The sequence below is a fragment of the Petaurus breviceps genome, unplaced genomic scaffold (assembly GCF_028583685.1).
Source record: "Petaurus breviceps papuanus isolate PSGF00001 unplaced genomic scaffold, PetGlider_PUasm1.0 90849, whole genome shotgun sequence".
In the NCBI taxonomy this organism is placed as follows: domain Eukaryota; kingdom Metazoa; phylum Chordata; class Mammalia; order Diprotodontia; family Petauridae; genus Petaurus; species Petaurus breviceps.
Window position 1 is genome coordinate 24,364,823 of NW_027187361.1, and position 27,987 is coordinate 24,392,809.

The window sequence follows — 27,987 nt, forward strand, 5'->3', positions numbered from 1 at the left end:
AAGCAACTGAGCATGTTTACAATGGAAAACCACGTAGTTTAAAATAGACTGAGTTAAGGCAAGAGTAATTTGGTTGTAAGGGAAACCTGAAGCACTGCTGATGTGTTAACATAAAAGCTATTTTATATTCACTGCTCTACATATTTCTGTATCATTTTCTCCCTATACTTCATGTAAATAAAGCTGGCTCTGGGGAAATCACCAAAAGCCTTTTATCAGGTACAAATAACAATACTCTTCAAGTATTTTGCCTTTTTAAAGCTCAATTTATTTCCCATTAATTAGCAGAGAAAAAACGTGTGGCTATAGCATCAGTGGGCTTAAAGGAGAACCTGTCTCTCAGGACAGGGCAGGGATCTGTGGAATGATGGGGTAATCTCAGGTGTTCATTAAAAGCATCAGGCTGAGTTCCAGGGGCAGATCTGGACTTGTTTAGAGCTGCTTCTTGAAAACCTGTCAACAAGCTACTCAATCTACAATGATACAGGGTGACTGAGCCTGTGAACTTCAGGAGAGTCAGTGCCTGGTTTTCAAAAGCTCCTTCAAGAAAGGCAATGTATTGCTCTAAAAAGATGTTAAAAACCAAGACACTGAACACTGGCTTTCAGGTTATTTTATTTTTCTTGCTGAGGTCAAATAAAAATCCCAACTAATGATGTTAAGAAATGTCAAAGAACTAATCTAAGGTATTTTTTGAGAGGCAGTAGAAAGGGCGCTGGATTTGAAATCAGAGGATCTGGTTTCAAATCTCACCTCTTTCACATACTAGGTGACCTTAGCCAAGTCACTTGCACTTTTGTTTTTTCATCTATCAAATGGGGGGTTAGGGCTGGATGACCTAGATGGTCCTTAAAATTGAGGAGCCTAACCTGTATTGCACAGCTGCCCCAGGTACAGCCCTTCACTGCTGCCAGGGATGCTGTGAATTCAGTCCAGGTGTAGTTCTATGAGTGCTCCAGGGAAAAGCATCAAAGGGGTGAAGGAAACTGTCTGAGGGTTTCATTTCTGGAGAGGAATCCCATTCTTTGCTCCGCCACAGTAGCATGCTCTTGTCAAGTTGGTTTTTTTCTAATTTGTTGATGACCAAACAACCTTGTCACTTTTTATTTCTCTCAAAAAAATACCAAAGGAAGCTGGAATTGTAAAATCAGATTAATCTTTTGAATAAGGCAATATTTTCAGAGTCTGGAATGGCTGACTTGTCATCAGTCAAATTCAACTTTCCCACATAAGTGTTTAGGATTGGTAAACAGGCAGTTTTTAGACAGTGATCTGGAACGTCCCAGAAGTGAAAGACCATTTATAAATGAAGAGTGCAAAGTGGTGACTTTAGACAATGCCATGGAATATGGCTCTACAAAGTAAAGAATGCCGTTTAAAAGCTACTCTTGAATACTTCTTCCTGCGATGCTATTTTGAAATCAGTAAGTGAATGGTATGAACACATTTAGATGGAGATTACAGAAAAGTCATTTGGAAATAAATCTTAATCTGAGAAATAGAAAGAATTCAGTCACTTTCTACTACTAATTCAAAAGAGCTCAGATAATCTCTTCAACCTAAAAATGACCTCCAAACAGAAAATATTTAAGATGTCTTCTATGATTCAGTTGTATAAAACTGTATAGAAAATGGGCATCATGTTCAAATGTACTGAAAATAATAGGCTTTAGAAAACATTCCTAGAATTGAAGTATGCAGAAACAAAAGATGATTTACAAAGATTTATAGCAGAGCTCTAGTCGTCATCAGAGTCAGAATCATATATTTTTCCTCGGATGGTTTTCTTTTCCAGTTTTGTCAAGTTGGTTCCAAATTTCTTTTGGTTTTGAAATGGTGGTTCCATCAAATTTCCACTACAAATCAAAGAAATATGAAAAGGAACTTTTATTTTAAGATATGAGGGTCATCATAAGATATGAGTTGTTCAAAAAATCGGAACAATTTCATCTTCAGTAAAATTCATAAAGTACTGTGGAATTCCTTCAATAACATGGAGACCAGGAGACAGGATTAACATCTTTGTTACAGACTCATAATTTACTAGTTTTAAGATTTATGGTGTTTTGGGGAATGAGGCTGTTTTATAGCAAACTACTATAAATGAGGTTTTTAAAAGTCTCCTTTAAGTGTTTCAATGGCTATTAAGGCAATGATATTTAAAAGCTACTGTGTTTTGTACTTTTTACAGCAGATGTCACTGCACTGGTAAATATATACCTATGAAGCGATGAAATTAAGTATAGGTGCAGAATAAATATGAATTTAAAATTGTAACAAAGAAAACAGTAATTTTTTTCCTTTATCCCATTATAAAGCTGCACAATAATTTTTAATTTTATATAAAATGAGCAGGTAAAATGATGTCCTTTCAGCATGATTGTACCAAATGATCCCAAAGAGGCAAGAAAGAATTCATGCTCTTCTCTCAGTAGTTATCTTACTGTCTTTTAGGGAGCAGTAACTCCAGTAGAGGACGCACTTGCCTAACATGCCTTTGTACTATTATATAGTATTTCCCTCCCTTAATTTCAATATTGCTCTATTTATTTACTATGTATTACCAAACTATCCAAAATTATTTAAAAACAAACAAAACATTTCTGAGAACTTAAAGAACTCTAGTACTGGCAGCTTTCTTGAGAACTGTGAAGTTAAATGAATCCCGGCATGTGGTCAATTGAAATTAATTTTTTTTAAAGGGAAATCTTGTCTCCTTTTTGTTTTCTCATCAACACCATCTACAAAATTGTTATTGGTCACCTTGTGTTTATCTAAGAAAAAATTAGATTGTGTGAGGGTTGTCAGTATTAGACATGCTTCATCTTTTGTTTGTTCCCTGGACACTAACCCAGTACAATACCACTCTTTACACAATTTCCCGTGCTAAACTCCCCACCCCCCTTCCCTTTTTAAACTCTACCGAGAATCAACAAACCACTATGGTACTGCAGTTTCCTTAACTTGAAATAGGTAACAGTCCAGGAAGATATCCAGGGGAAAAAAAAGAAATAAAAGCAAGGATATTTTTATCTTTTAAAAAAAAACTTAATCTTCTGGTTTTAACTCTACAGAATGGAAACATTTAATCAAAAGTTTTCCCAATCCCTTTGCATTGCAGAAATGGCTTTAGGAATGTCTACAAGAAATTTTGGGGGAAAAGCCCATTAAAAAAAAGAACACAAACTATCTCATGTGATGAATGAGAAGAAATGATATAGTTTTCTAACTTATGTAGTAGACATTCATCAGGAATGTAGCTCCTCAAAGAGGGGCAAGGAAAAGAAGTAGTGACATAATGATCCCGATCATTTTACCTGTTGTTGTAGACCAGGAAAGCGACTCAAAGGATGATATGACATGTTATGACGTGTATAAAGAGATAAGCTATTTTTGTTTGGAGAAGGGGATGTCTTAGCTGTTTTTGAAGTCAATTTAGAAATAAGCTAGGAATTAGAAAGTTCATTGTACTTTGTTGGATTGTGTATTTGTAGAAGAAGACTGAAAAAATTTTGGGTTCAACAGGTAAAGTTATACAGCTGATGCTTTGTAATAAAATATTTTTCTTGAAAAAGCATATTTTCTATTTTTCACTGATGATAATGATTAATTAAAGCTAATTCTGGATCACACAAATATATTTATCTTCAATGAGAAAATACACCATTCCAGGGAATGACACTTTGGGGTACAAAGAATGATTTATAAATGATTTAAGTTCAAAAGTGTCAAAATTAAGAGTGCTCCAAAATTTAATTTTGTCCATAAATTGGCTTAATTAATCTATCTGCATGAATGTTTAGGCATTTTTCTGCTCATTTATTTTGTTAAGAGTAGTTTTACAAAATACACTTTTCTTTTAGAAAAATTTGTATTCTTACAAACTTGACTGAAACCCTATTTTTGCTCTGTCCAAATAATCCTAAATTACAAAATGCAATCTAAACAGTAATCAAAAACATAAATGAAAGCAAATACATGCCATTTAAAAAAGTTACCTGTAATTAAGAATATCAGAACAACCGAGTCTCCATTCTAAAGTTTCTGTAGTGAAGTCATCTGTATTCCCTAGATCAGTAAAACCTACTATATAATCTTGTGTTTTTCCATCTTTCACCAGAGCTAGGGTGGGAATAACTCTGATACTCAGTCTTTCACACAAGAAAGGTGCCTTTTCCACATTTAGCTTCAGGAATTTGGTCTCCAAATGTTTCTTGGATAATATTGCCAAATGTTTATCTAGTATTTTACATCTGCAAAGTCAAACACAAATGAAAATTACAAAATCAAACAGATCATATACTTTTGGTATAAAAGAGATTTAGCAATAGTGGTTGGAGAATGTGGGGATTTTACTGAAGCTCATTTTATTTCTATTTCATAAGCTGTTTCTGCAGTAGAAAATCCAAAATTGGCATTCTAGAAAATCAGACTTTCCTTTATGATATTTTTCAATCAATTATCAACATCATACTCTGGAACCTTGACAGGGACAAGCAAAATGAGATTGTATCCCATTAACATTTTTTCTAAATGGAATTTCATAAGCATTGAATTTGAAGCGGGGGGGGGGAGGAGGAGGTAGGAAAGAGAACTTAACGGACACTAATACTTGAGTCTATGGAAGAATTATGAACATTTAACATTAACACACCATTTGAGAAATCCCAAAGGAAAAAATGGTGCCAATGAAAGGAAACTTAAAAAAAAAATCTCTGTGACATCATTAGAGTCAAGGGTAATCAATATCTCTAAATAAGCAAGACCATTTCAGGTCTATCCACTGTCAAATGGATCTGACAGTGTTGCTCCACAGTAGGCCCTTGACTGTTAACTGAAATGATGATGACAATAGTAACAGCAGTTAACATTTATACAGTGATTACTATGTTCCAGACGCTGTGCTGAGGGCTTTACAATTATTATCTCATGCAATCTGACTATTCTGGGATGAACATATACCAAGAGAAAAGGAAACACTAAGTTAGGTGACCTTTTCATTGCCATAAGTATTATTCTCAATTTAGGAAGTAACTGGAAATACAGGTGGCTGTCAAGAAACATATTCTTTACAAAGAATCCAACTATTTGTTCTAAAATGGTCAACACAAAGCTTTTTCTGAGGGAAATACTTGTAACCCTTTGGAATGAGACCAAATGCCTCCATGCTGGTTTTTGTACCTAGTTAAGTACTCTGTGAATCATCTAAGTCCCAATGTTCTTGAGGATTAGTCAATGGCATGGAGATCATCTGTGGTCCAGAAAAAGGTTTTGATTATTTTCACCACTTCACTTTTGTGTCTCCATATGTCTGTCAAGCATTTTGGGTGTAAGAATTTTGGTGAATGACAAATAATATAGAGATGACAACAAGAATATGCGTTAACCTTAAGGATAGTATTTTAACTTGATAGAGGATACATGTGTACGCACACAAGTGCACAAAAATAAATATGTCTTAAATGAAGAAACAATGTCCCGCAAGAAAGTATCTAAGCAGGCATTTCAAATGCAGAGGGGGAAGGAAGAGTATCTTCTAGCACGTGCTTTGTGCATTTAGATATTCATTCTCAGGTTTACTAAGGCAAGTTATAAGGTACAGACTGACGCTGGCTGTCTGTCACATGAATGCCAAATGAGAAATGATTCTAAGTAGACAACCAGGGAGACAAGTGTGCCTCGGATGCCTCTCCACTTCTTGGATCAGCTCACCCTTTCTCTCTTCCTGAGTCCCCTCCTGATCCCAGCTGCAATGACTGGCATAGAGTAACCACATAACCTGTCCATTTATTTATTCATCCATTCATTTCTCAATCCTGCTAAAGTATCAAATGATAATTAAGGTGTTAGTTGATAAGGCTTAAGTTTATATATCTTCATCAGAAACTATCTGTAAATTAAAAATGAACTTCACAGAAAAATGGTTCCAGAAGTCCAGTTCCAGTAACTTGGGAGCCCCTGTCATACCTTCAACTCCGTGTCTTGACTTAGCTTGGAGGTTCATACCTCAGTGACTTTGTGAAGGTAGGAGGAGAGTCTGACAAGCAGGTGGCCAACATCTTTCCCCTCAAATATTGTTAACTCCTTTTCCCCCCAGTCTTTATGAGGAAGTAAATACAGGAGCTCTGGACAAACCCTGTTAAAAAGCTGTCCTATCCTTGCCTTCTAGATAGGTCCCTGACTTACACAGGCCCACAGGAAAATCACAAGACCACAATTCCACTGAAGAACAGGCTAGTGAAACTTTACTATAAAGACTTTAGGCAAAAAGGCAATTATTTTTTCCTTTGACAAAAGTTGTAAACTGTACAGTACATCTCTAAGAGTTACTGTTAGAAGTGATCAAAACAATTCAAGAAATTTAAATAATTTATATAAGGCTAATTTTTTCTATTTTTTAATTTATTTTATTCTAATTTCAATATACATGTAATGTATATTACAACTTTGAACATTAGTAAGTTCTAAAATTAACCTTGTCAATACAGACAATGAGGAAGCCTGTCCGACTTTCCTATGTTCCTTTAAACATTCTATTTATTGTATTATTCTAACATAAAATCCCTTCACCAGAAATGAGTTCAGTTACCTGAATGTGGAATCTCTGTAGAAATGGCAAACCACTTTTTTACTTTCCTTGACTTCCTGAAAAAACTCTCTCTCACTAGGAATTTCTCTGTATTCACCATGTCCTTTTGAAAGCCATTCCTAAGTTGGAAAGAGAGGAAATAATGACATTGGAAATTTCTTTTTCAGTAGATGGGGAGGTTTATCAAGTATCTAGGTAAGCATGTAAAATAATTTTTAGTTCAGTTACTAAAATAATTTTGCAGCAAATAAGTTTTATTTTAGGGTAATTAACTTGAAAATAACCAAAACCTTCTAGAAAGAGTAACCTACACTCACTGACTTCATTACCTCATTCACTTCAATTCCTTGCTATTTGGTTTTCAACCCTATCTCCTTACTGAAACTGTTCTCTCAAAAGTCGTTAGATTTCCAAACTGCTCCCTCAGATAGACTCTTCCTGACTTAGTCCTTCTCCTGCTTGGGCTATGCTCCCAGTTTTCTGATCTGTCAGTTATGCTTTTCAATGTTCAACATCTATCTCTTATCCTCTACATGTGGCTATGCCCCAAAGCTTTGCCGTCATCCCTTCCCTCTTCTCACTCCTTGATGATGCCCATGGCAAGTCCCCATGTTCTCAAAGGGCACTTTCATCCACATGACTCCAAAATCTCAATTGCCATTCTTGATCTCTCCCCTGCTGCTCCTACCCAAACGGAATCACTACCTTCCCCTCCTAAAACTCGTTTTTGTTGACTACATCACTATCTTCCCAAGTCCCCCCAAATCTGAAATTTTGGAGTGATCGCTGATTCTTCTCTTCAGCACATCCATAGAGGAAGCACACTGTAGCGGAAAGTGACAGACTTGAGGGTCCAGGTTCTCCTTTTGATACTTACTGCCTGTGACTCCAGTCAAGTCACTAACTTCCCTTAGTCTCAAGTTCTTCATTCATAAAGCAGGAATACCTGTATCATCTAGCTTATATTAAGATTTTGTGTGTGAATATCAAATCAGTTCACATAAATTTGCTTCCTAACTTTTATTTGTGACATTATATGAATGTCAGTTATTATTATCTAATCGTTGGCTAAATTCTCTTCTTACCTCTATGAGATTTCTCACATGTGTCCCTTTCATTCTCCTTACGTTACCACCTTGACTTGTTTAAATACTGTTACAATCGCTCACTCAATTTTCCCTTCTCTAAACTACTTCCTCTGCCTTCCTCAGGCAGAGGCCTCCCCTGCTCAAGAACCTTCAATGGCTACCCATCTAGATCCTAAAACATAACTGTCTCAATATGGTATTTAAAAGTCTTTCCAACTTCACTTCATATTATTCCCCTTCACAAACTATGTTCTAACTAAGCTGGACCACTAGCTTATTCCCTTAACTCAAAATGCCACTGCCTGCCCATGTGATGATTAGCACTGGCTGTTTCTCAAGAGTTCAAATCTGCCTCAGACACTTTCCAGCTTTGTGAACTAGGCAAGCCACTGAACCTGTGCCTCAGTTTCCTCAACTGTAAAATGGCGATAATAACAGCATAGGGTTGATGCGAGGATAACATGAAATGCTCGTAAAACTGCTTAACATGGTGGCTGGTACACAGTAAGTTCTATAAATGCTTCTCTTCCCTCCCCATGCCAAAGAGAATCTACCTCCTTTCTTCAAGGGTTAGCTCAGGTACTAGCTCCTATGTCTATTCTCACCTGGTCTCTATCCTCAAATCCTCATAAAACAACTTGTCTAGAGCTTCACCCTATACCTTATATTGTAACTTTTCCCAAGTACCACGAGTCACCACTGTCTCCTTCACGGACACTCTGGTAAAATGTAAGCACCTTGGAATCAGGGTCTGGTCCGTGTGTCATTTTATCCTTATGTCTTACCAGGCCTAGCAGGCACTCGGAAGATATTTGTAGAATTACATTAAAAAATCAAATTATATGACTGTGACTTTTTTTGCTTTTTATTTTGACAAAATAATTTTTATTTTCTCTATCTTTTGCTATTTGGTGCAGCTCATCCTAAAAGGTACTAATTAGTCATAACATGTCTAAGGTATTCATTTTGATTTAATAATGCTCTGAAAATTACATGGTAAATTTAACATAAGGTTTTGAAATAAGCTTTCTGAAAACTTTCAATATGTTATAGACTGTTTGAGCTAGACCACGACTATTAATACCTCTGCTCTGCTGCGTTCCTGAACTCAGAAGAATTTCATCCAAAGTTCCCCTAAAATTCTATAAACAAAAGTTAAATTGAAAAAGCTAAACTTTATTTGTTTAATTACATTTGTGAAAATAAGTGCATGGGGAAGAGGGGAATTTCTATTTGTTTTTGATGAGTGCCAGGGAATCTGGCATCACGCTATTTGTATAAGTGCCTAGGAAGGAGAGGTGGACCAGAGACAACTCAGAAGGAAGGAATCTCAGAGACTGAATAATCTGAACTCCCACCTACCAAAGGGCTCCCTTCCACATTATTCCTGACATACTTTAGTTTGTGATCAAATGTTGCCAGTACAGGGAAAGAATGGTGACTGATTTAGAGGAACTGGGTTCAAAACTGGTGTCTGATGCTTATTATGTTACTCTCGGCAAATTAATTAATCTCCTCTGACCTCAGTTTCCTCCTCTGAAAGATGAGAGGGTTGGACTAGTTGGTCTCTTAAGTGCCTTCTAGCTGTAGATTTATGATCTCCATGATTTCAAGGGATAAGGCCTTCAATGATTTAGTGATCTGATCACTGATTACACCATCTCTGAACTGAACAGGAGTTATGCAAAAATTCTTCCTTATCCCTAGTTGAAATCTTTCTTGAATTTCCAGCTACATATACTGGTCTGCCCTTCGGATCTATAGAGAACAAGTCAACTATCTCTTCCATGTGACAGACTTTCAAATATCTAGATACAATTATTCTACTCTCTGCCCTTCAACAGGCCAAATGTCCCAGGTTCCTTGGCTCATTTTCATGACATTTTGTCTAGACCATTCACAAATCTGGTTGTCCTCCTTCAGAATACATTCCAGTTTATCAATGTTTTTACACAGTGTGTCATCAAAAACTGGCCACAGTATTACAGATGTGGTCTGAATTATAACAGAGTATAGCACAACTATACTTTCCTTAGTCTAGACACTGTAACTCTATTAATTCAGTCTAAGATAGTATTTCTTTTTCTTGGCAACCTCGTCATATTGTTGGCTCATACTAACTCAACTAACATACGTGTAGGGGGTTTTTTTTCCACATGGACTGCTTATTGGCTAGGTATTACTCATTTTCTACTTGTACAATTGATATTCTGACCCTTACATTTATCTCTATTAATTCCATTTTGTCCCATGGTTAGATTCTATGAAGATCTTTTTGAATCCTAATTGTTATCCAGTTATGTGCTACTGTTCGCCTTCAGCTGTCATTTGCAAATATAATATAAGCTCCATGTTAGTTATAACAGACTTCCATGTGACCCAAGTTGCTAACAAAAATGATGAACAGAATCATGCAGTTCTTTCTTTTAGCCTCATTGGGCAGTAAGAAGTACTTAGGAATATTTTTTTCCCTAAGAAAAGAGGTAAACTGACAGACATGAGCAGTGAGAATTATTTCTTATCAATTGAAAGATGAAAATCTGTGAACATATTTAAGAAACACTAAGCTCTTTTAAATTTTTATCCTTGGTAAATAAAATCCAAGCGCTGCCCTTACCAGTTGTAAATACTCAAATTTCAAATACTCAAGTTGCTTCTTTACTAAGAAAACAAAGCCTATTCACTCCGAGTGCCTTCACCCCCTTTTCTACTCATCCAAAAATCCCTTGACATCCTCCTCCAGTTTTTAACAACGAGGTGGCCCTTCATGCTAAGGCGAATGCTTTTACACATGTCCCTGATCCCCCTCTTCTCTGCAGATTGAACCCTCGGTTATCGCCTCTCCCTAATTTTCAGCTTTTCTCCTCATCAACTGGTTCTTTCACTACCCACCCTTAAAAAACCTTCACTGGATATCCTCAAAGGATTGTCCTATTTCTCCTTCCTTTCTCAGTCAAACCAGCCTAGAAAAAGCCGTACACAAACACTGCCCCCACCTTACTTCTCTTCGGAAGTTCTCAACCCTTTGTAATCTATCTTGACCTCATTATTCTACTGAAACGGCTTCTGTAACGTTACAAATGTGCTCTAAATGCCAAACATGATGATCTCTTATCAGTTTTCAACCTCCTTGAACTCTCTTGCTGCATTTAACACTGCTGACTGCTCCTTCCTACTGGAGATCCTCTCTGCTTTTTGACATGATATTGTCGTCTGGGCCTTCTCCTACCTGTCTCCTTCACTGGCTCATCATCACATTACACTCCCTAACTAGAGGTGTTCACTAAGGCTCTGTCTTGGATTCTTATGAGTTTAATTACCACCTCTATGTAAAAGATGGACAAATCTATCATTAGCCCCAGTTTCTCTCCTGAGTTTTAGTACCACATTACCAACTGCCTGTTGGGCATTTCAAACACAATACTTCTGAGACATCTCAAACTCATTAAGTCCAAGGCAGAATCGATCTTGTCATCAAGTCACCACTTTCAAACTTCCCTCTTTCTGGTAGGAAACCATTCTTTCAGTCTCCCAGGTTTATGATCTTGGTATTATCACTGGGGCTTTTTTTTCGCTTTACTTTCTCTCACCCTACATAAGCAATGAGCTGCCCAATCTTGATGTTTCTATCTTTACAACATCTCTCATATCCAACCCCTTCTCTCCAGTCACCACTTTAGTATAGTCTTTTATCACCTCCTGCCTAGAATATTTCAATAGTCTCCTCATTAGTCTCCCTGCCTCAAGTCTTTCCCCAAGCCAGTTAATTCTTTCTCTTAAGCAAATTTCTGACAATGTCACTCAATAAACTACAGTGACTTCCTATTGCTTCTAGGATTCAATAAATATAAACTCTTCTGTTTAGTTTTTTGGTGGAAGGGGCGGGGGAAAGGGAGGGAGGAGGGGAGAAAGGGAGAGGGAGGAGAGAGGGAGAGGGGGAGAGAGAGAGAGAGAGAGAGGAGAGAGACAGACAGAAAGTTTTATTTGCACAGTTCTGACTGGCAAGAAACACTAATGAAGCTAAAATACTATTTGATTTTTCTGGAGAGTAGTCACAAAACAGAAGACTAAAAATCTCTATCTTAATAAAGGTCGAGGTGGTAAGCATACCCTTTGTAAAATATTATACTGTGTTGACAAATGGAGCTTCATAGTAATCTAGTGATATATAATTTGTTAAAAATTAGTATCCTCTAATTAGTATTCTGTTTTCAGTTTAAGAGTATGATACATTTTTTTAAAAGGCTGAAAAGGGGAAAACTATTGACGGTGAAAATTACTGCTCCTTCCAACAATCAGACAGCAAACCAGGAGGCGACTAAAAGACAGAACAAGTGTAAATTCTCCTACGTCCAAAGAAGGACTATGGAAAAAGACGAGATCTTTGAATGGTGCCATGGAGGCTTTTAAAGTCCTTCATAACTTGGTCCTAAGCTTATCTTTCAACATCATTATAGACTATCTTCTTCCTTCACAGAGTGATCCCCAGTGCCACTAGAACCAGATTAAAATGAACTGGGATATGTTTAGCAAAATAAAGAAAAATATGATCCAACATTGATAATGTTAATTTGTGGTTTTCTAAGTCACCATGCAGCAGCAGGAATCCATTCATTCCTATTTGAGTTTGACATCACTACAGAATATTCCCTCTAATTACTGGTTACCACCTATTCCTACTACCAATCACCTCCCTTTCAAACTCTTCTTTCCTTTGAACTATTTTGCATTTGCTCCTGAAGCCTACTTGGCATCACTTCTAATCACTTCATTGGTTAAGCAGTGAGTCTTGCCTAGCATGTTACTACTTCTTTCCCTGAAAATATCTTGATTTTTCTTCTATGTCCTACCCAAAACAGGCTGTGGAATGAGGATACTGTCTGCACAGCAATCCCCAAGTAGAGTCTTTAGTCTTATAAAATTACCATTACTCTTCTTCCGTATTTCCTTATAACACATAATTCAATTTTACTTTCATTAATCTGCAATAAAGCTTTCAAAAGATTCAGTTGTTCCATGAAATAAATTTAGATATTTGTGCAAACAGCTTTTTGTTCTAACGACACAAATGAGCAGTGTCTGTCCTAACTGGCTTTTCAACAAAAATTATTCAAGAAGTTATGAAAAAAAAAACAACTTGAGCTATTTTATCTTGAACATTATTAGGACATTCAAAGTCTGTGTATCAATTTATATATCATACCTGTAAGTATTTTACTTTTTCATTCTATTAGCAAAACTTCACGTTTAATTCTATGTTCTTCAAAATAGTTTATATATATGATATTCCAATTGAACATGTCCTTTAATAAATCCCAATATTGTGCTCCTTTAACCTTCAAATCACTAAAGCACTGCCTGACTACTCTATCAGTGCCATAAAGGGAAAAGCAGCTTAGGGTACAAAATGCTATCCACATATACCTGGCTGTTAAAAAAAAAAAAATTGGTGAACTTAAAACAGATAAATTAGGGCACAGTTTTCTCATTATGAAGAATTTTCCCTTTACAAAAGTATTCTTTAGTGATCTCCTTTGCTGTGTTTATATAGAAAAATAAGTGTTAGTACCAATAAACTAAAAACTGATCAGAATTTGTCAAATAGTTCTGATGTGTTTTAATGGAAATTTTTTTTTCTAACTATAGAAAAATCAAATAATAGAATTTTAAGGAACATTCAACTGATCTCTTAGGTCTACAACAGTGATTCAATTACCTAAATTGAAGTATATTTGAGTGCATATCCTTCACTTCCCCGCACACATTTACCCACAATCACACCCACCTCTTCGAGTTTTCCCTCTTCCTGCCTCCCAGAGAGAGGATAGAGATACTGCCACCTATCCATCATACTTCTCACCTCTCAACCTCTTCTTGGGGATCGAGTTTGTTTTTACACAAACAACACACATTCCTTTTGGTACATATGGCAACTTTTCCTTTAGACAAACTTTATACCAGGAATAACTGAAAATCTTTCTTCTACCAGCTCTCAAACTACTTTTCATTTAAAAACATTCTGGCTAAAAAAGTTTCAGTAATTAACACCCCCATTTTATAGTCTGGCAGCCTAATTTACAATAGGCTCAATAAAGCATGCATGTAATTTAGGTCTTTTGACTGCTAGTTCATTATCCTTCCTCAACTTAGGTGTCTTTTTTAACCAAATGAGAACAAAAGGTGTTCTTAATCTGGAGATCTCATTAAAATTAAACAACAACTGTATTCAGATTATTACACTGATTAAACTAAAACACTGGCTTTATACACATTCTAAACAATGGCAAGACATCTTTGAATGGGTTTAATTTAATTTATCAACCCCTAAAAGTGAGGACCGGCAGCAGCTACTGCGGCAGCAGAGGGCCCTCGGACCATACTGTTTAGTAATTTCAGAAGCCAGTGCAGCTGGGTTACTTGTTTCTGCTGTTGCGCTTTCTTCAGAGCTTCAAGTCTCTTTTCTTTGAGGCGCTCCAAATCATCCTCGTCCATCTGATCCAGCTTTTGAATCTCAGCGTCCAGCTGCTGTTCCACAACGCTGGTTGTCTGAAGCAACTGATTCTCCAGGACTTTTGCAAGCATGTCAACAGACGTATGAGCATCCATTTTTTGACTGTATTGTTCACTCCTTACAACTAGGAAAATAAAAATACAAGAATCAGAATGTTGTTAACATGAAACTATGTTTTCTTAGATCCTCTACAATGTCAGCACAGAATATTATTCGAACAGCATACAGATGACTGACATAGTGATTCTGACTAGTTCTTTCCTTTCCTGAAGCTTCAGTATGTACTCATGGAAAGTAAGATGATTAGAAAAAAGAGTTGTTTTTGATTCAGATTCTTTTTCCATAATAAAACTAAGACACATTTATTAAGTGCCTACTATAAACGCAGACCACTGTACTACAGGCCCTGGAGGAAATACTGGTGAAGTGTTAGATAAGGCCTGGTCTTTCCTCTTATGTTGTTCACAATCCAGGGGTTGGGGGAGCAGTTATAAAATACTGAAATAACCGAGGCCTGTATTTTAAAGTTATGAGAAATGAATTGTCTAAGATATTATAATAATAATAATCCAAGGAAGCACGATTTCATTACCATGGGCACAAATGCCACCAAGACAAATTACAGCCTCTTGACTACTTAAACACTGCCCTGGCTGAAAAATTCATCGTCCTTCAGTCAGTCCTGTGATACGTTTCTGCAATTGGCAAGGCTAGTTCAAGGATGGCAGACACACAGTCTGCTGCCTTGTAGAGCCCGAAAGCTGTCTGCCTCACCTCTAAGCCGCAGGGTGCGGAGAAGAGGAAGACTTTGGTCAGAGTGTGGCTTTGCATTTGTGTAATTCATCCAAGACTCCGAACTTTTTATAAAGGAACACTTAAACATCTTCTAGGTGGTTCTAGGCCCGGGGACAACGACACAGAAAAGGAAACAGTTCTTTTCTTCACGAAGCTTCCGTTCCACTGGCTACACCCTATGCTACCAATCTGCCCGATCACACGCATTATTGCCGCTGTGTATTCACCACGAGGCAGAATTCGGCAGGACGCTGCCTTTAGGCTGCGTGTAAATGGGAATCTTTCGATGAAAGACACAAACGGTCTTTATAAGACCAGCATCTTCCATGTCCGGGCGCTATCTGCTTCTTCTCTCTTCTTCATCCATCAGTCACCTTCTTAACCCCTTGTCCACTCCTTTCTTCCTCGTTATCTTTTGCTGGGATTACCTCAACATCGTTTCATTGTTTCCCCTTGCCTTCAGTCCCTTTATTCCCTTCCAGAGTGACGCTACAAAGTAACTCTCCTGACCCCAACCCTCAGGGTCGCAGCTCAGGGTCCTTGCGCTTGGCAGGATGATCTGATGACCTTGTAGCCTTGAGGCTGAAGGGGCCGGGAGGGCTCAGACCCCACAGAGGCCCGGCCCGGCGCCCCGGTCACTCCTTTCTGCCTACTCTCCCTCGCCATCTTTTGCTGGGATTACCTCAACATCGTTTCATTGTTTCCCCTCGCCTTCAGTCCCTTTATTCCCTTCCGGAGTGACGCTACAAAGTAACTCTCCTGACCCCAACCCTCAGGGTCCTTGCGCTTGGCAGGATGATCTGATGACCCTGTAGCCTTGAGGCTGAAGGGGCCGGGGGGGGGGGGGACCCCCACAGAGGCCCGGCCCGGCCCGGCGCCCCGGTCTCTCCTTTCCTCTCATCCTGCCTTCTCCTTCCCATCGCTCCGGGGCGCGGGGTGCGGATCAGGGGCCCGCCTCCTCCAGGCCGGCTTCCCCGAGGCGGGGGCACACGCACACTCCCGGGGGTGTGAAGCCCAGGAACCCCAGCTTCGGGGCGGAGGAGGGGAGCGCACAAGGCCGTCAGCTCCCGGCTCGTCTCCCTTTGCGATCGCCTCCCACGCCGCTTTCCTCGCAGCTTTAGTCGCTCATCCCCAAGGGAAGGACTAGCACTCAGCCTCTTCACTCCCCGTCTGCGGGGCCGCGCTTTGGGGAGCGGACTGGCCCGAGTTCTTCAGAGTCAGTCACCAAGCCTCGGGTTCCCCTCCCGAATCCTCCATTCATTCCTAACTCCCAGCCACCCTCCAAGACCGGAAAAGGGTCGCGAAAGTGAGGGCTGCCCCCCCTCCCCGCCCCCGGCTTCAGACACTAAAGACGCATGCGTAGTCCGGTCCGCAACTGCGCACAAGGGGCGCCGGCCCCTCCCCCAACAGGCCTTGCCCGCTCGTCTTTCGGGCCCCCCCCCCCCTCCGCCCCGGCCTCGCTCTTCGTTCCCCACCGCGTGCCACGGCCGCCGGGCTGGCACCGCTAGCTGAGCTTTCTCGCCTCAGGGCCCACCTCACCTGAAACGCGGCGATTGCTACAGTTCCCTCCCCCACCCCCGAGAAGCCGCGAACACTTGGCGGAAGGTCACTGCTACTTCTGGAGCTACTGCTGCGGCGGCGGCGGCGGCGGCGGGGGCGGGCACCAGCCAGCTGCAAACACTAAGCCCTCATTGGCTGTTTTCCACGTTCGACGCGAAGCTACTGCCACCAAAGGGGAGAGAGAGGGAGCTTCGTCTGCGCATGCGCTCTTCTCGCTCGTCACTTTACCCTCGTCTCCCTTAGGTTTCTCAGAAGATAGGCGGAACTGCCTCGGGTGGGTTCTTCTACGGCAAGTGCAAAAGCCCAAGATTCTTGACTCTCTTCCAGGCCGAAGAATTCCGATACTGCGCCTTAGTGTATGAGGTGCTGCGGAAGGAGCAAGGCATGTTGGGAATTGTAGTCTTTTGGGCATGGTGGTGTTGTCCATTTGCTTGATTGAATCTTTTCCCTATGAGTTCTTCGGTGAATTTTCTTTAGTAAACTATATACCAAAGATGAAATGGATGTCCTTGAACATATTTTCTGATTTTATTTTTCCATTGAGACAGCACATTAAGAGTCAGAATTTAAAAAAAAAATCCCACCTTTTGTTTAAGGAGAGGACTAAACATTCTACGAAGCGGGGGACAAACTCAGTATGCCCTTGTTTTTTTATCGAGTAGCTCCCTTAACCATGTACCCCTGTGCGGTGTGTCCGACTTTCAGAACTGGGCACTGACCAGAATTACAGAATTATAGACGTTCAGCCGTGGAATGAAGACCAAACGGATCACAGAAGTTCTCCTTCTGTTCCAAATGATGTAACAACCGTTCAGAAGTTTGATTTCCAGCTTTGGCTGGACTGACTTGGGTTACGGGGTTCTGGGAACTTGGTCCCAGAGCAGTAACACAAAAGATGAACAGCCTCTTACCGGCTTGGTAGTAGGAGGTGCCCGGTCAGGTATTCGGGACCCTGCACTGCTGACTCCGAGAGATAGGGGGCGCTCTCCTGCCCCAGCGGCACTCGCTGGCGTCTGGGGACGCTCTACCTCCAACGTAGAACTCTGTGGGACGACTTGCGTCCCCACGCCAGGGTGGCGGGGGCGATGCGCCTGCGCCGTGCGAGTTCCTACCATATGTGCCCTGTCCCCGTGTTCGGGTCTGTGGTGAGCCGGGTCCGAGCAGCGGCGGCGGCGGAGGAAGGACGGAGAGCTGGGCCGGCTGGGGGGCTGTGGGTCAGTGAGGGGCTGAACGAAGGTACTGGAGTCGCGAAAGCCACTGTCACGCGATGGGGAAGAGGCAGAAGAACAAGAACGAGGACAGGTAGCGGCGGCGGCGGCGGCTGGGGGGGGGGGCGCGTGGGGCTGCGCGGACCAGGCTTGCCTCGGGGAAGGGAAGGAGGTCACGATCCCGCGTGAGGGGCCGAAGCGAAGGCCCCATGTGCTGGGGAGGACCGGCCGGCCGGGCCCGGAGCTTCCCTTTCCCGCCCCGGGGTCAGTCTCCACCCCCGGCCCTTGCACTGCCCCGGGCCCGTGGGGAGGCCGGCGGGGTCCCGGCCCTGCGCCGGGGTCTGGGCGCTTGTGGGGGGTGCCGGGGGGCGGGGATGGGGGACAGGAGGCTGCCGGCGTCCTCTCCCTGCTTGTGGGAGGGAGGGGAGCTCGGCCCTCCCCCTGCAGGAGCGCGCCGCCCCCGTCCTCTCGCTCATCACCCGGCCTGTCCCTGCCCCGGCCTCCCTGGGGCCGGGAGGGGAGAGCGCCGGAGGGTTGGTGGAGGCCGGGCCGGGGTCGGAAGGAGAGCGGCCCAGGCCTGTGAGACAGAGGCGGCACGTGGGGAGCCCCGGTGCTCTCAGAAAAGTTTGTGGCGTGGCGCTGGAGTGAGGGTCCGGAGTGGTGGGCAGCTGGGGCCTGCGGGGGGCTGGGAGAGCCGGTCCGGCCGGGGGGGTCAGGTCCGGGGCGCCAGGGGGAGAGCGCGGAGCGGGGCCCTGCGGGTCCGCCGGCCGGGGGGCCGGACAGCTGCCCGGGCTGCCGTAAGATGGTCCTGAAGACGCCTGGGTGCAGACGTGATTACCAAGGGCTTAGGGAACAGGGAAAGAAACCTCAGCAGCCCAGAAAACTGGCAGGAGAAACGCGGCTGTGGCTGGCGGGGTTTTCTTCCGATTCTCGATGTGTCCAACTTTGGTGTTCGGTTTGTCTTTCAATTCCTAAAAGAAATGACTGGTGGGGACGCGAGGACAGGGAGTCCGAACCGTAGCCGCCGATACCGCTCAGAGCTTCACGCCCGGATCGGCCTCAGAATGACTCTCGCTCCTCCGCTCCTTTCCCTGGAGCTTTGTGATCCACTTTCATGATTCCTTTGAAGCGTTTAAGTCTTAGAAGACCGAGTTTCCGGCAGAAGAGCGCTGTACTGTCCGTGATGAGACGCTTATTAGTTATCAGATAACTAGAACTGAGGCTTTGTAAGATCGCAGGTTTAGGAGGGACAGGACCCTCAGGTCATGTACAGACCACGACTGCCCCGTCCTGATTCCCTTCTCTGTTACTCAGATTCACTTAAAATTCACTCCCAGAAAAGCTAAATGACTTGCCCACCACTATCACATAGTGTAAATAATCGACCTGCCTTTAAGTCCCTAGAAAGAATGCCATATTTTACTTATCCATATTTTGGCAGTGCCACAGATATCTTTTTAGTTGATCCAGGACCATTTGATGTTGAGCCTAATTAAGTGTAGGATTCTGTTTTCTTAATGAGCCTTATGGATCAAAGTTCAGCGTGCCTCAGTGCTTAGCTAAGTCATGTCTGAGTAAGTCATACGAGGAAACAAACCAAACTTATTTTCTGGAGTTGTTACACATCAAGAGTGATTTCTGCTATTTTTACTTTACATGTACCTTCTTATTTTGTTGTACATTCTGCAGTCATTCACAGTCTCAACTTCTCAAGTCACAGCTTATCTCGGTCCATATTCCAGCTGTGCCTTCTCCCACTCTGAATTTCATTTTACTGTAATAATAAAGCAAGTATTCATTGCTTAGTTAATTATTAGTAGTTGAATTTCTTAAGTTTAATAGTTTATTTTGCCTTGATGTTTCATTTTAAAATTATGCACCAAAAGCAATATAAAAATGAGTATAGCAAAGTTACACGTAGAAATAATTTACCGTATGCACAGATAACAAAACTGTCTCATCTAGGAGTCACGTCCTTTCTGCTTGGCCCCGAATGCTTCCCTAGCTGGTTTGGCCTGTCCGTTGACTACTTAGGTGGTGGCTAAGTAGAGAGAATGCAGAAAACGCCAGTTTATTGTGTATGGTCGGTCATTATTTGTGTATAATCTATAGAGTGGAGTTCATAACTACATCTTTATCTAACCTGTTCTCTGTGTAGGTGCTTTGACTCCTACAGGTGCTCTGCTGATGGGCTGTTTGCCGTTCTAAGTTACTTTATCCTTGTGGATACAAAGGGAAAAATCTCTTGATAAGCGTGAAATGCCTAATGCCAAACACTGTGCTGTGCACTAGGGATACAAACAACAAAAAAACCCAAACCATGCCAATTTTTAAAGAACTTACATAATATTTGTGGGAAACAATATGTACACATTAACTACATGCAAAGTAAATAAAAAGTCAAATTAATTTTGTTGAGGGATGCTCACAACTGAAAGAATTAGAAAGGATCTCATATTGGACGGATCAGTTGAGTTTAGCTTATAAGGTGGGAACTCTTAAGAGACTGAGGGAAGAAGGAATGCATTCTTGGAATGGAGGATAGCCTCTGCTAAAAATGGGAATGTGTAAAGAAGCGACTTATAGGCCAGTTTGGCTGGAATTTAGGGTCTTTGAAGGAGAGGAATGTGTAATAAGCTGGAAAAGGTAAGCAAGTGTCAGATTTTTGGAGAGATTTAAATACCAAAAAGTAATATGTATTGTATCTTCAAGAAATGTGGAGTCCCTGAAGCTTTTTGAACAGATCTGTTGGTCCTTTAGGGATACCACATTAGTAACTGTACATAATGACTTGGAGAGGGAGAGCCTTGAGGAGCACCAATTAGGAGGCTACCCAAGTTGCCAGGTGAAAATGATTGAGGGTCTGAATGAGGGTAGTAGACTTATTGGAGAGAAGGGGACAGATGAGCCAATGTCGCAGTAGAAGAAAGGACTTGATAATTTATGGGATATGAAGGAGAGTGAAAAGTTGAGGGTGACTCAGAGGTTGTAAACCTGAGTTACTGTGGAAGGATGGTGGTACCTTAACAGAAATAGATCAGGAAGGATGAGGAGCTGATAAAAGGCTTGACATAGAAAATTTACCTTAGAATAAGGGTATGAGGAAACTGGAGACATTTGTGGCACTTGGATCTGTTTCAGTGCTGCATGCCAAATTCTGCAAACAGTACCATTATCTGCTTCTCAAGGTGCATTTGACTCACTGAAGGGTAGATGTCTGTCTGTGGCATCCTTATTCACTTCCCTTTCCATTTTCCTCTATTCTTTTCATTCACATCACCATCTTCTTAAATTTTTGAGAGTCCACTGTTTGCTTTGACTGTTTTTATGGCACACCTGACCAGCCCAACCTCATGTACTTGATATCTTAATGACTCTCCTGCTTCGTTTCCTTCTCTGCTATTAACATTTGGAGAAGTAAAACCCATACTTTGGAAAACAGTGTTAATCCAATTAATAGGCCTAAGCATTTTGGATAGTTAGGGGAATTTTTTGATTCAGGTCCAGTTGTCAGTGTTAGCTTCTTCAATAAGATCATTTATAGGAAGTAGGAGAAAGTTGCCTTGGGAATGTGATCAAGTCTTTCTTTTTGAAAGAGCTACTCCCAAGAATAGGACTAAAGATCTCAGTCTCAACAGGTATGGTAGGAAGGTGAATCTTGGGTTGAGTTGCATAGAGTCTGAAATCTTTCTGTCATGGCCAAGTGTACAGGTTTGATTTCCTCTTAGAGGAGAATGTAAAAGGGCCTGAAGAATGCCTGTTCCCTCCTCTGGTTGTCCCTGCAAATGGCATCTTTCTTTTTTAAAAATGAAAGAAGGTCTTCAATGTAAAAACAAAGAAAAAGAGATCTGATTGGGCAGAAGGGAAATCCTAACTTGTCAGGACAGCGTTGGAGGATCGTTGATGGAATGGACACAGGAGAGGAATGGAAGAAAACAGCTTTTGGCCCTGAGCCAAGTAATAGGGATCAAGCCTCTTCTTTAAAAAATTAGGTATCCAGGGGTGGCTAGGTGATGCAGTGAATAGAGCACCAGCCCTGGAGTCAGGAGGACCTGAGTTCAAATCTGGCCTCAGGCACTTAACACTTCCTAGCTGTGTGACCTTGGGTGAGTCACTTAACCCCAATTGCCCTGACTTTCCCCCTCCAAAAAGAAAAAAATAAAAATAAATTAGGTATCCAGATCCTATGAGAAGGAAAGCACCTGTTTGCCTGTGGGGGAAATAGCCATCTATTAAGGATCAGAGGAAGAAGAGACACATTTGGTGATGGTTGATGACTTAATACGTAGTGATACTGAGGCAGCAAGTTGTTGACAACAATAGGGAGGTTTACTTTTTTTCCTGGTGCACGTATCCAGGACATGACAAAAAAGTTCTGTGACTTATTAAACTTGATGAATGCTATCCATTTCTGATGATTCTAATGGGCACAGATGATACTTGCCAAAAGGAATCCAGAATTGGATTCTGGCTGTTATATAAACAGTCGAGTGCTGCATAGGATTTTGAAATCCTGAACAAGAAACTGAAGACTTTAGGGGTACAGGTGGCATTTTCATTACTACTGTCAATTGAAATCAGGGTCTTCAAAAGAGAGTCATATGTGAAAAGTGAACAAATGTTTAAGAAGATAGTGTCTGAGAAGGGATTTGGTTTTCTAGATGGTGACTTTAAATGGAGGACAGCTGGGCTCTTAGCCAGAGATGGAATGTACCTAACAAGGCCTAGTAAATATTACAAATATAATACAGTTAACCCAAAAAGGAAGAGGGAATGAAATTGTTGCCCATTTCTCAACCAACTTAGATTCCAAAAAAATGTAGAGAGGTTGGCAGTGAGGTAACAGAGGAAGAAATAGAAAAACATGGTGGTAAGGCTGTAAGAGCCCAGAATGAACTGAGCCTTGGAATGATAAGGCAGCAGAAGAGATTAGCTAGTTTTTAACCTGTTGGGAGAAAAAGTGGATAGATTTGGAAATTTCTGCTGAAGTAGATGGTACATTTATTGTGGATGATGGAGAGAAAGTAGAACTATTTAGCTCTTATTTTCTTTCAGTTTTCTCTTCCAGGAATAATACTCTTTGGAGTGGGAAGGGCAGCAAAAAATGACTATTAAGGGGTGGCTAGGTAGCTCAGTGAGTACAGCACCAGCCCTGGAGTCAGGAGGACCTGAGTTCAAATACAGCCTCAGACACTTAACACAAAAACTAGCAGTGTGACCTTGGACAAGTCACTTAACCCCAGTTGCCCTCCAGGAAGCAAAAAAAAAAAAAACAAAAAACCCGTGACTATTAAGGAGTTGAAACTCAAGATGATAGAGAGTGGAAGTTGATAGCGGACTTGAAAGAAATGGTAGTTGAGCCAGTTAATCATCTTTGAAAGCTGATGAAGAATGGGAGTGTTAATTCAGGATTGGAGAAGGGCAAATGTTCTAAATTTCAAAAAAAGGTAGGGATGGAGTGTGCAAGACTGTAGGCCAGTGAGCTTGACTTTGATTGCTAGCAAAATTCTAGACAATACTGTTAAAGGCATGATTATTAAACACCTACAAAAGGAAGTGGTGATAGCACAGATTGAGCGGCTTTATCCAGAACTGGTCCTTCCAGAATAACGTCTTTTCCTTTTCTGATCAGGGGAAAGCTAAAGTCAGAGCATTTGACAGAGTGGATGTAGCAGCAAGCACCCCAAGCACGTCCTCAGGGTTTGCAGCTACCACAGGTTCTTGGATCTGCTTTGATAAAGGAAAGCAACTCAAAATGGGTTAACAAGCTTACTTTAATCAGTCAGACATATATCGTTTACCTTGTTCAGGGGAACAAGGTCAGCACCCCAAACTTCAAAATATACAGACAGAATTATCAAGACATTAACAGATCAAGTAGACAGCTTTCCAAACTGTCCAACCATTACATCCATACCCAGTCAACATCTGGGTTTCCACATCTGGGTTTTTCAAAGCCGGGGGACTCTCAACAACGGCTTCCCAGAATCCATATCAAATCACAGAACACTTCTCAAAGTGAGCCCCAAAACAAAGCTACACATCAGGGCTTATAAAACCTTCTCCTGGCTCAGAGAATGTAACAACCTTATTGACCCACTGGCCAATCAAAAAGTATCTACTGAAAAACAAGCCTCCCACCCCAGTCTCCAGGTGCACTTTAGCCTAGGGGCAGGGAAGATCTTTAAATTTGCATTTCCGTTACAGTGGATCATGTCAGTGACCCTGGAGATGACATAGTCTGACTGGGACAATAGTCATTGATAGGTGGTGGCATTTGAATGGTCTTTAGTGCGCTGATCTCTGATGCCTCAGGGACTTGGAAATGAACAAGGCAGATGCTGGGATAGAAAAAGATCTCAAGAAGTTGGAATGTTGGGCTGAGTCTGATAGACTGAAATTAAGGTTCAGTGTAGAGTTTTCTAAGTCATAGATCAGCTTCACAAGTACAGCTAGTATAAGGTATGGAGGTGTCGTGTTAATTTTTGGTGAAATGGTTTTTCCAGGTCCCTGGGTCTTTATCGTGGTTGTTTTGTCCTTGTGAGTCTTTCATTCTTTTTTTTTTTTTGAAGCTTCAGGGAGCTTTTGTTTTTAAAGAATTAATTAATAATATTAAATACAGGAGCGGCCAGGTAGCACAGCGAGTAAGAGCACTGGCCCCAGTGTTGAGAAGACCTGGAGATCAAATCCAGGCTCAGACACTTAGCGCCCACCCAGAAACACCTGGCCATGTAACCTTGAGCAAGTTACTTAACCCCAATTGCTTTAAAAAAAAAATATTAAATACAACAAAAGGGAAAGAGGGGAAAAGGACCAGGTGAGAGGCAACGAATGCCACTCTCTATGGTCCCTAGGACACCACCTTGTCTTGGCTGAACAGGTGTTCAGGTTTTTGAAGATCCTCCTTTTTGTGGTCCTCAACAGGAGGGTGAGTTCATGCTGAAAACACTCAACTAGGGAAAAAGACTCATTCTTTTTTTTTTTTTTTTAAAGCAATCGGGGTTAAATAACTTGCTCAAGGTTACACGGCCAGGTGTTTCTGGGTGGGTGCTAAGTGTCGGACCCCAGATTCGATCCCAGGTCATCCCGACACTGGGGCTGGTGCTCTTACTCTCTGAGCCACCTGGCCACCCCACTCTTTCATTCTTAAAGAGAAGTGATGAACATCAGGAGGGTGATTTCTTGACCATCAAGTGAATTGGATTTAAGGGAGGCAGAGCTGTGCAGTCATCAGCCCCACTCTGTTCTCTAGAGTCATCAGGGTCCATTGTCAAAACTACTGGCAGTAGCCCTGGATGCAGTGGGAGACCTTGGCCTTTTTAAGCTTAGGTCTTTCCCAAGTTTCAGTTTGTCTGAGTCAATGACTATTTGGTGATTAAAAGCTAGGTAAGAATTGAGGCAAAAGATGGTTTGCCTTCTCAAGAAAAGGGAAAGATACTCAGTTTCTGGCCAGAACTGAAACAATTGCTAACCTAAACAATGAACTAGTGAGGTTTGGGCTGGGGCCTATTATTGGCCAACCAGTGAAAGTCATAGTGATTGGGTTTTAAAGGCATAGTCCAGTAGATCCATTTGAATCCCATTGATAGTATCTTGATTTCCCTTAAAGTCACTACCTTCCATTTGCTCCAATCTAATTCTGAAGGAATGATTCTCCTCAGTGAGCTTTTGAAATTCTTTTTCCATCTGGCAAATTCAGCTTTTTAAGGCATTGTTCTCCTCATTGGCTTTTTGGGCCTCTTTTGCCATTTGAGTTAATCTGTTTTTTAAGGTGTTATTTTCTTCAGTCACATTGTTGACTCTCTTTTCATGATTTTCTGGCATCATTCTCATTTCTCTTCCCAATTTTTCCTCCACTTCTCTCATTTGGTTTTCTAAATCCTTTTTTAATCTCCTCTATGGCCTGTAACCAGCTCCTATTTTTCTTAGAAGCTTTTGGTGCAGAAGTTCTGACTTCACTGCGTTCCTCCTGTTCCTTGCTTTCATCCTTTTTGTCCCCAAAAAAGGAATCTGAAGTAGGATTGCTGTGCTTGCTTTTCTTCCTTTGCTTGCTCATGTTGCCACTCAATTACTTGACTTTTGAGCTTTTAGCCACAGTAGAACTCTGCTTCCAGAGAGGAGAGCTTTGTCCCAAATTGCTGGGATTTTCTCAGCTGCCAGAGCTGTTAGTTGGCCGCCCTCTCTGAAGCCTCCAGACACTCTGGCTCACTGGTCACACACCCCAGAACCTCCACCCTAGATAGCAATCCAGATCCAAGCAGGTTAAAGCAAGAGCGATTACCCCTCAGACTGGTCTCTTGCAATCTGCAGGCCAGGAGCTCTCAAGCAGCCACATGGCAGCGGCTGATAGGCCTTAGTCGCTTCTCCCTCTGGGGGCAGAGGCTGGACCATCTCCCTGTTCCACAGAGTCCACACTGACCTCTCACTTTGTCTTTGGCATCTATGGGTTGATAGTTCTGGAAACTGCCACAGCTGCTGGTGATTCACTCTGCCAAAGTCCCTCCAGCCATGGCTGGTGTAATGTAATGCCAAAAGAAGGCAACTTCCCAGGTTCAAAATACCAGCATAGGTGCTCTCTATTTTATTCAGTGACAAACCAAGAACAGAGAAGATCAAAACATGACATCATTCCAAATACAGCATTTACTAAGTGTGATTAAATAATCTCCAAGTACTACCCCACCCCAGGACCTTCCAATCATTCAATCAATTACAAAGTCCCTGTTCTAAATACTTCTCCACCCCTAGGCTATACCTTAATTAAGTCCACCACAAAGACCCTCTTCTCAAATGGAGATTAGTTTCCAAACATAAGGTCAAAAGTTCCCCACCCCTGGATCACAATTGAATCTACCCCAGAGTTACATCAAGTTTAAACACAGCACTTAATACCCAAATGGAGGTCTTTTCTTCATTTTGACACTAGGCAAGTTCTCAGCAATCTTAGTTCCTGGGGAGACAAGGCTTAGCAAAGCCACAAGATACATTGCCAGTCCCTTCATGAATTTATCCTCTGTCTGTAGAACAGTCCTAGAACCCCTGAACACATTAGCAAAGCCCTCTCCCAGGATTTCTGTAAACATACAACAAGAAAATCCTTCTTCAGGGCTTCTGAACCAACAGAAAGGCTCCCAGACCCCTGCAACAACAGCACTGTCCTTCACCAGTGGACAGTATTCACTCTGTCTGCAGGACAGTCTCCAGACCCCTGCAACAACAGCACTGTCCCTCACCAGTGGACAGTATTCACTCTCTGTCTGCAGGACAGTCTCAGGGCTTCTTAACCAAATGCCAGGTTCCAGGACTTCTTCAACAGGACAGTCTTTCACCAGTGGACAAATCTGGCAAAATAACATCAAAACAGACAGACAAAGTACCAGCAAAACAGCCATGTCTCCTCAGTCCTTGGCAGCTCAGGGGGCAGGTCTCAAAAGTCCAGGGCAATTCAAAGCGGCCACCAGCAATTCTCTTAGTCTCTCCCTCTCTCCACGAGGTGCTGCTTCCAAAAAGATCTTCCGCCTCTCTCTAGTGTCTCTCCAAATCTACATCACCAGCTCCTCCCAGTTCAGGACTTTCTTTTCACATCAACAAGTCCATCCCACAGGTGGGATTAACAAGCTCTGGGTTTTAACACAATCAATTTGAAAACCAAGCCAATACAGGGGAATCTTTAATTGCCATTACTATCACAGCTGGTCAGGCCCCTGAGGCTAAAACTCTAGGGTCATGCAGGGCTGGGCTCTGCTCCCAGGTGGCTGTGATGGACCCTTTCTGTCCACCTGCTGGGCTGTCTTCAGCGGGAGGTTTGTTTCTCTCTGTCACTTTGTGGGTTCTGTAGCCCTAAAGTTTGTTTAGAGTATTTTTTTTTTTTGCATTTTGAGGGCAGTTGGGGTTAAGTAACTTGCCCAAGGTTACACGGCTAGTTTTTTTGTGTGGGAATAAGTGTCTGGGGCCAGAACCGAACTCGGATCCTCCTGGCTCCTGGGCCAGCGCTTTACTCACTGCACCGCCTAGCCGTCCCTTATCATTTTTGTATAGGTATTTGAGGTGGCTATGGGGGGAGCACACAGAGTTTTCCTGCTTCTACACCACCATCTTGGCTCTGTCCCTCCCCAGTGGGCATTATCAAAGCCTGATTTTTTTCAGAGTGCATATTGCAAGAAATCATAAATGAATACTTGATGAGACAAAAGAGTTAATTGTCCCAGTTTTTTTTAAACGATATGATAAATAAGT

The 27,987-nt window shown here is 41.8% G+C and overlaps 2 protein-coding genes across 2 annotated transcripts in view; one reads left to right on the forward strand and one right to left on the reverse strand.

Annotated features, from left to right (window-relative positions):
• Positions 1-245: 245 nt before the first annotated feature.
• TXNDC9 (thioredoxin domain containing 9) lies at positions 246-16,688 on the reverse strand. Its single transcript, XM_069073007.1, has 5 exons — positions 16,523-16,688; positions 14,095-14,312; positions 6,590-6,708; positions 3,999-4,253; positions 246-1,856 (listed from the first exon to the last, which is right to left on the reverse strand). Exons 2-5 carry the CDS (start codon positions 14,281-14,283, stop codon positions 1,739-1,741), a joined length of 681 nt encoding a protein of 226 aa, XP_068929108.1. The 5' UTR covers positions 14,284-14,312; positions 16,523-16,688; the 3' UTR covers positions 246-1,738.
• A 937-nt stretch (positions 16,689-17,625) lies between these two features.
• EIF5B (eukaryotic translation initiation factor 5B) overlaps positions 17,626-27,987 on the forward strand; it is a 72,416-nt gene continuing 62,054 nt past the window's right edge. The window contains exon 1 of the mRNA XM_069073006.1: positions 17,626-17,845. Within this exon, the coding sequence (XP_068929107.1) occupies positions 17,811-17,845 (35 nt within the window). The 5' untranslated portion in view covers positions 17,626-17,810. The remainder of the gene's footprint in view (positions 17,846-27,987) is intronic.

What these genes read in the sequence shown, in the direction of transcription:
- TXNDC9 (XM_069073007.1), bottom strand. Translation starts at nt 14,283, where the DNA reads ATGGATGCTCATACGTCTGTTGACATGCTTGCAAAAGTCCTGGAGAAT. An exon ending in TACAGAGATTCCACATTCAG is followed by an intron (nt 4,254 to 6,589) that starts GTAACTGAACTC and finishes TTGACTTTGCAG; the next exon opens with ATGTAAAATACTAGATAAAC. An exon ending in TCTGATATTCTTAATTACAG is followed by an intron (nt 1,857 to 3,998) that starts GTAACTTTTTTA and finishes TTTGATTTGTAG; the next exon opens with TGGAAATTTGATGGAACCAC.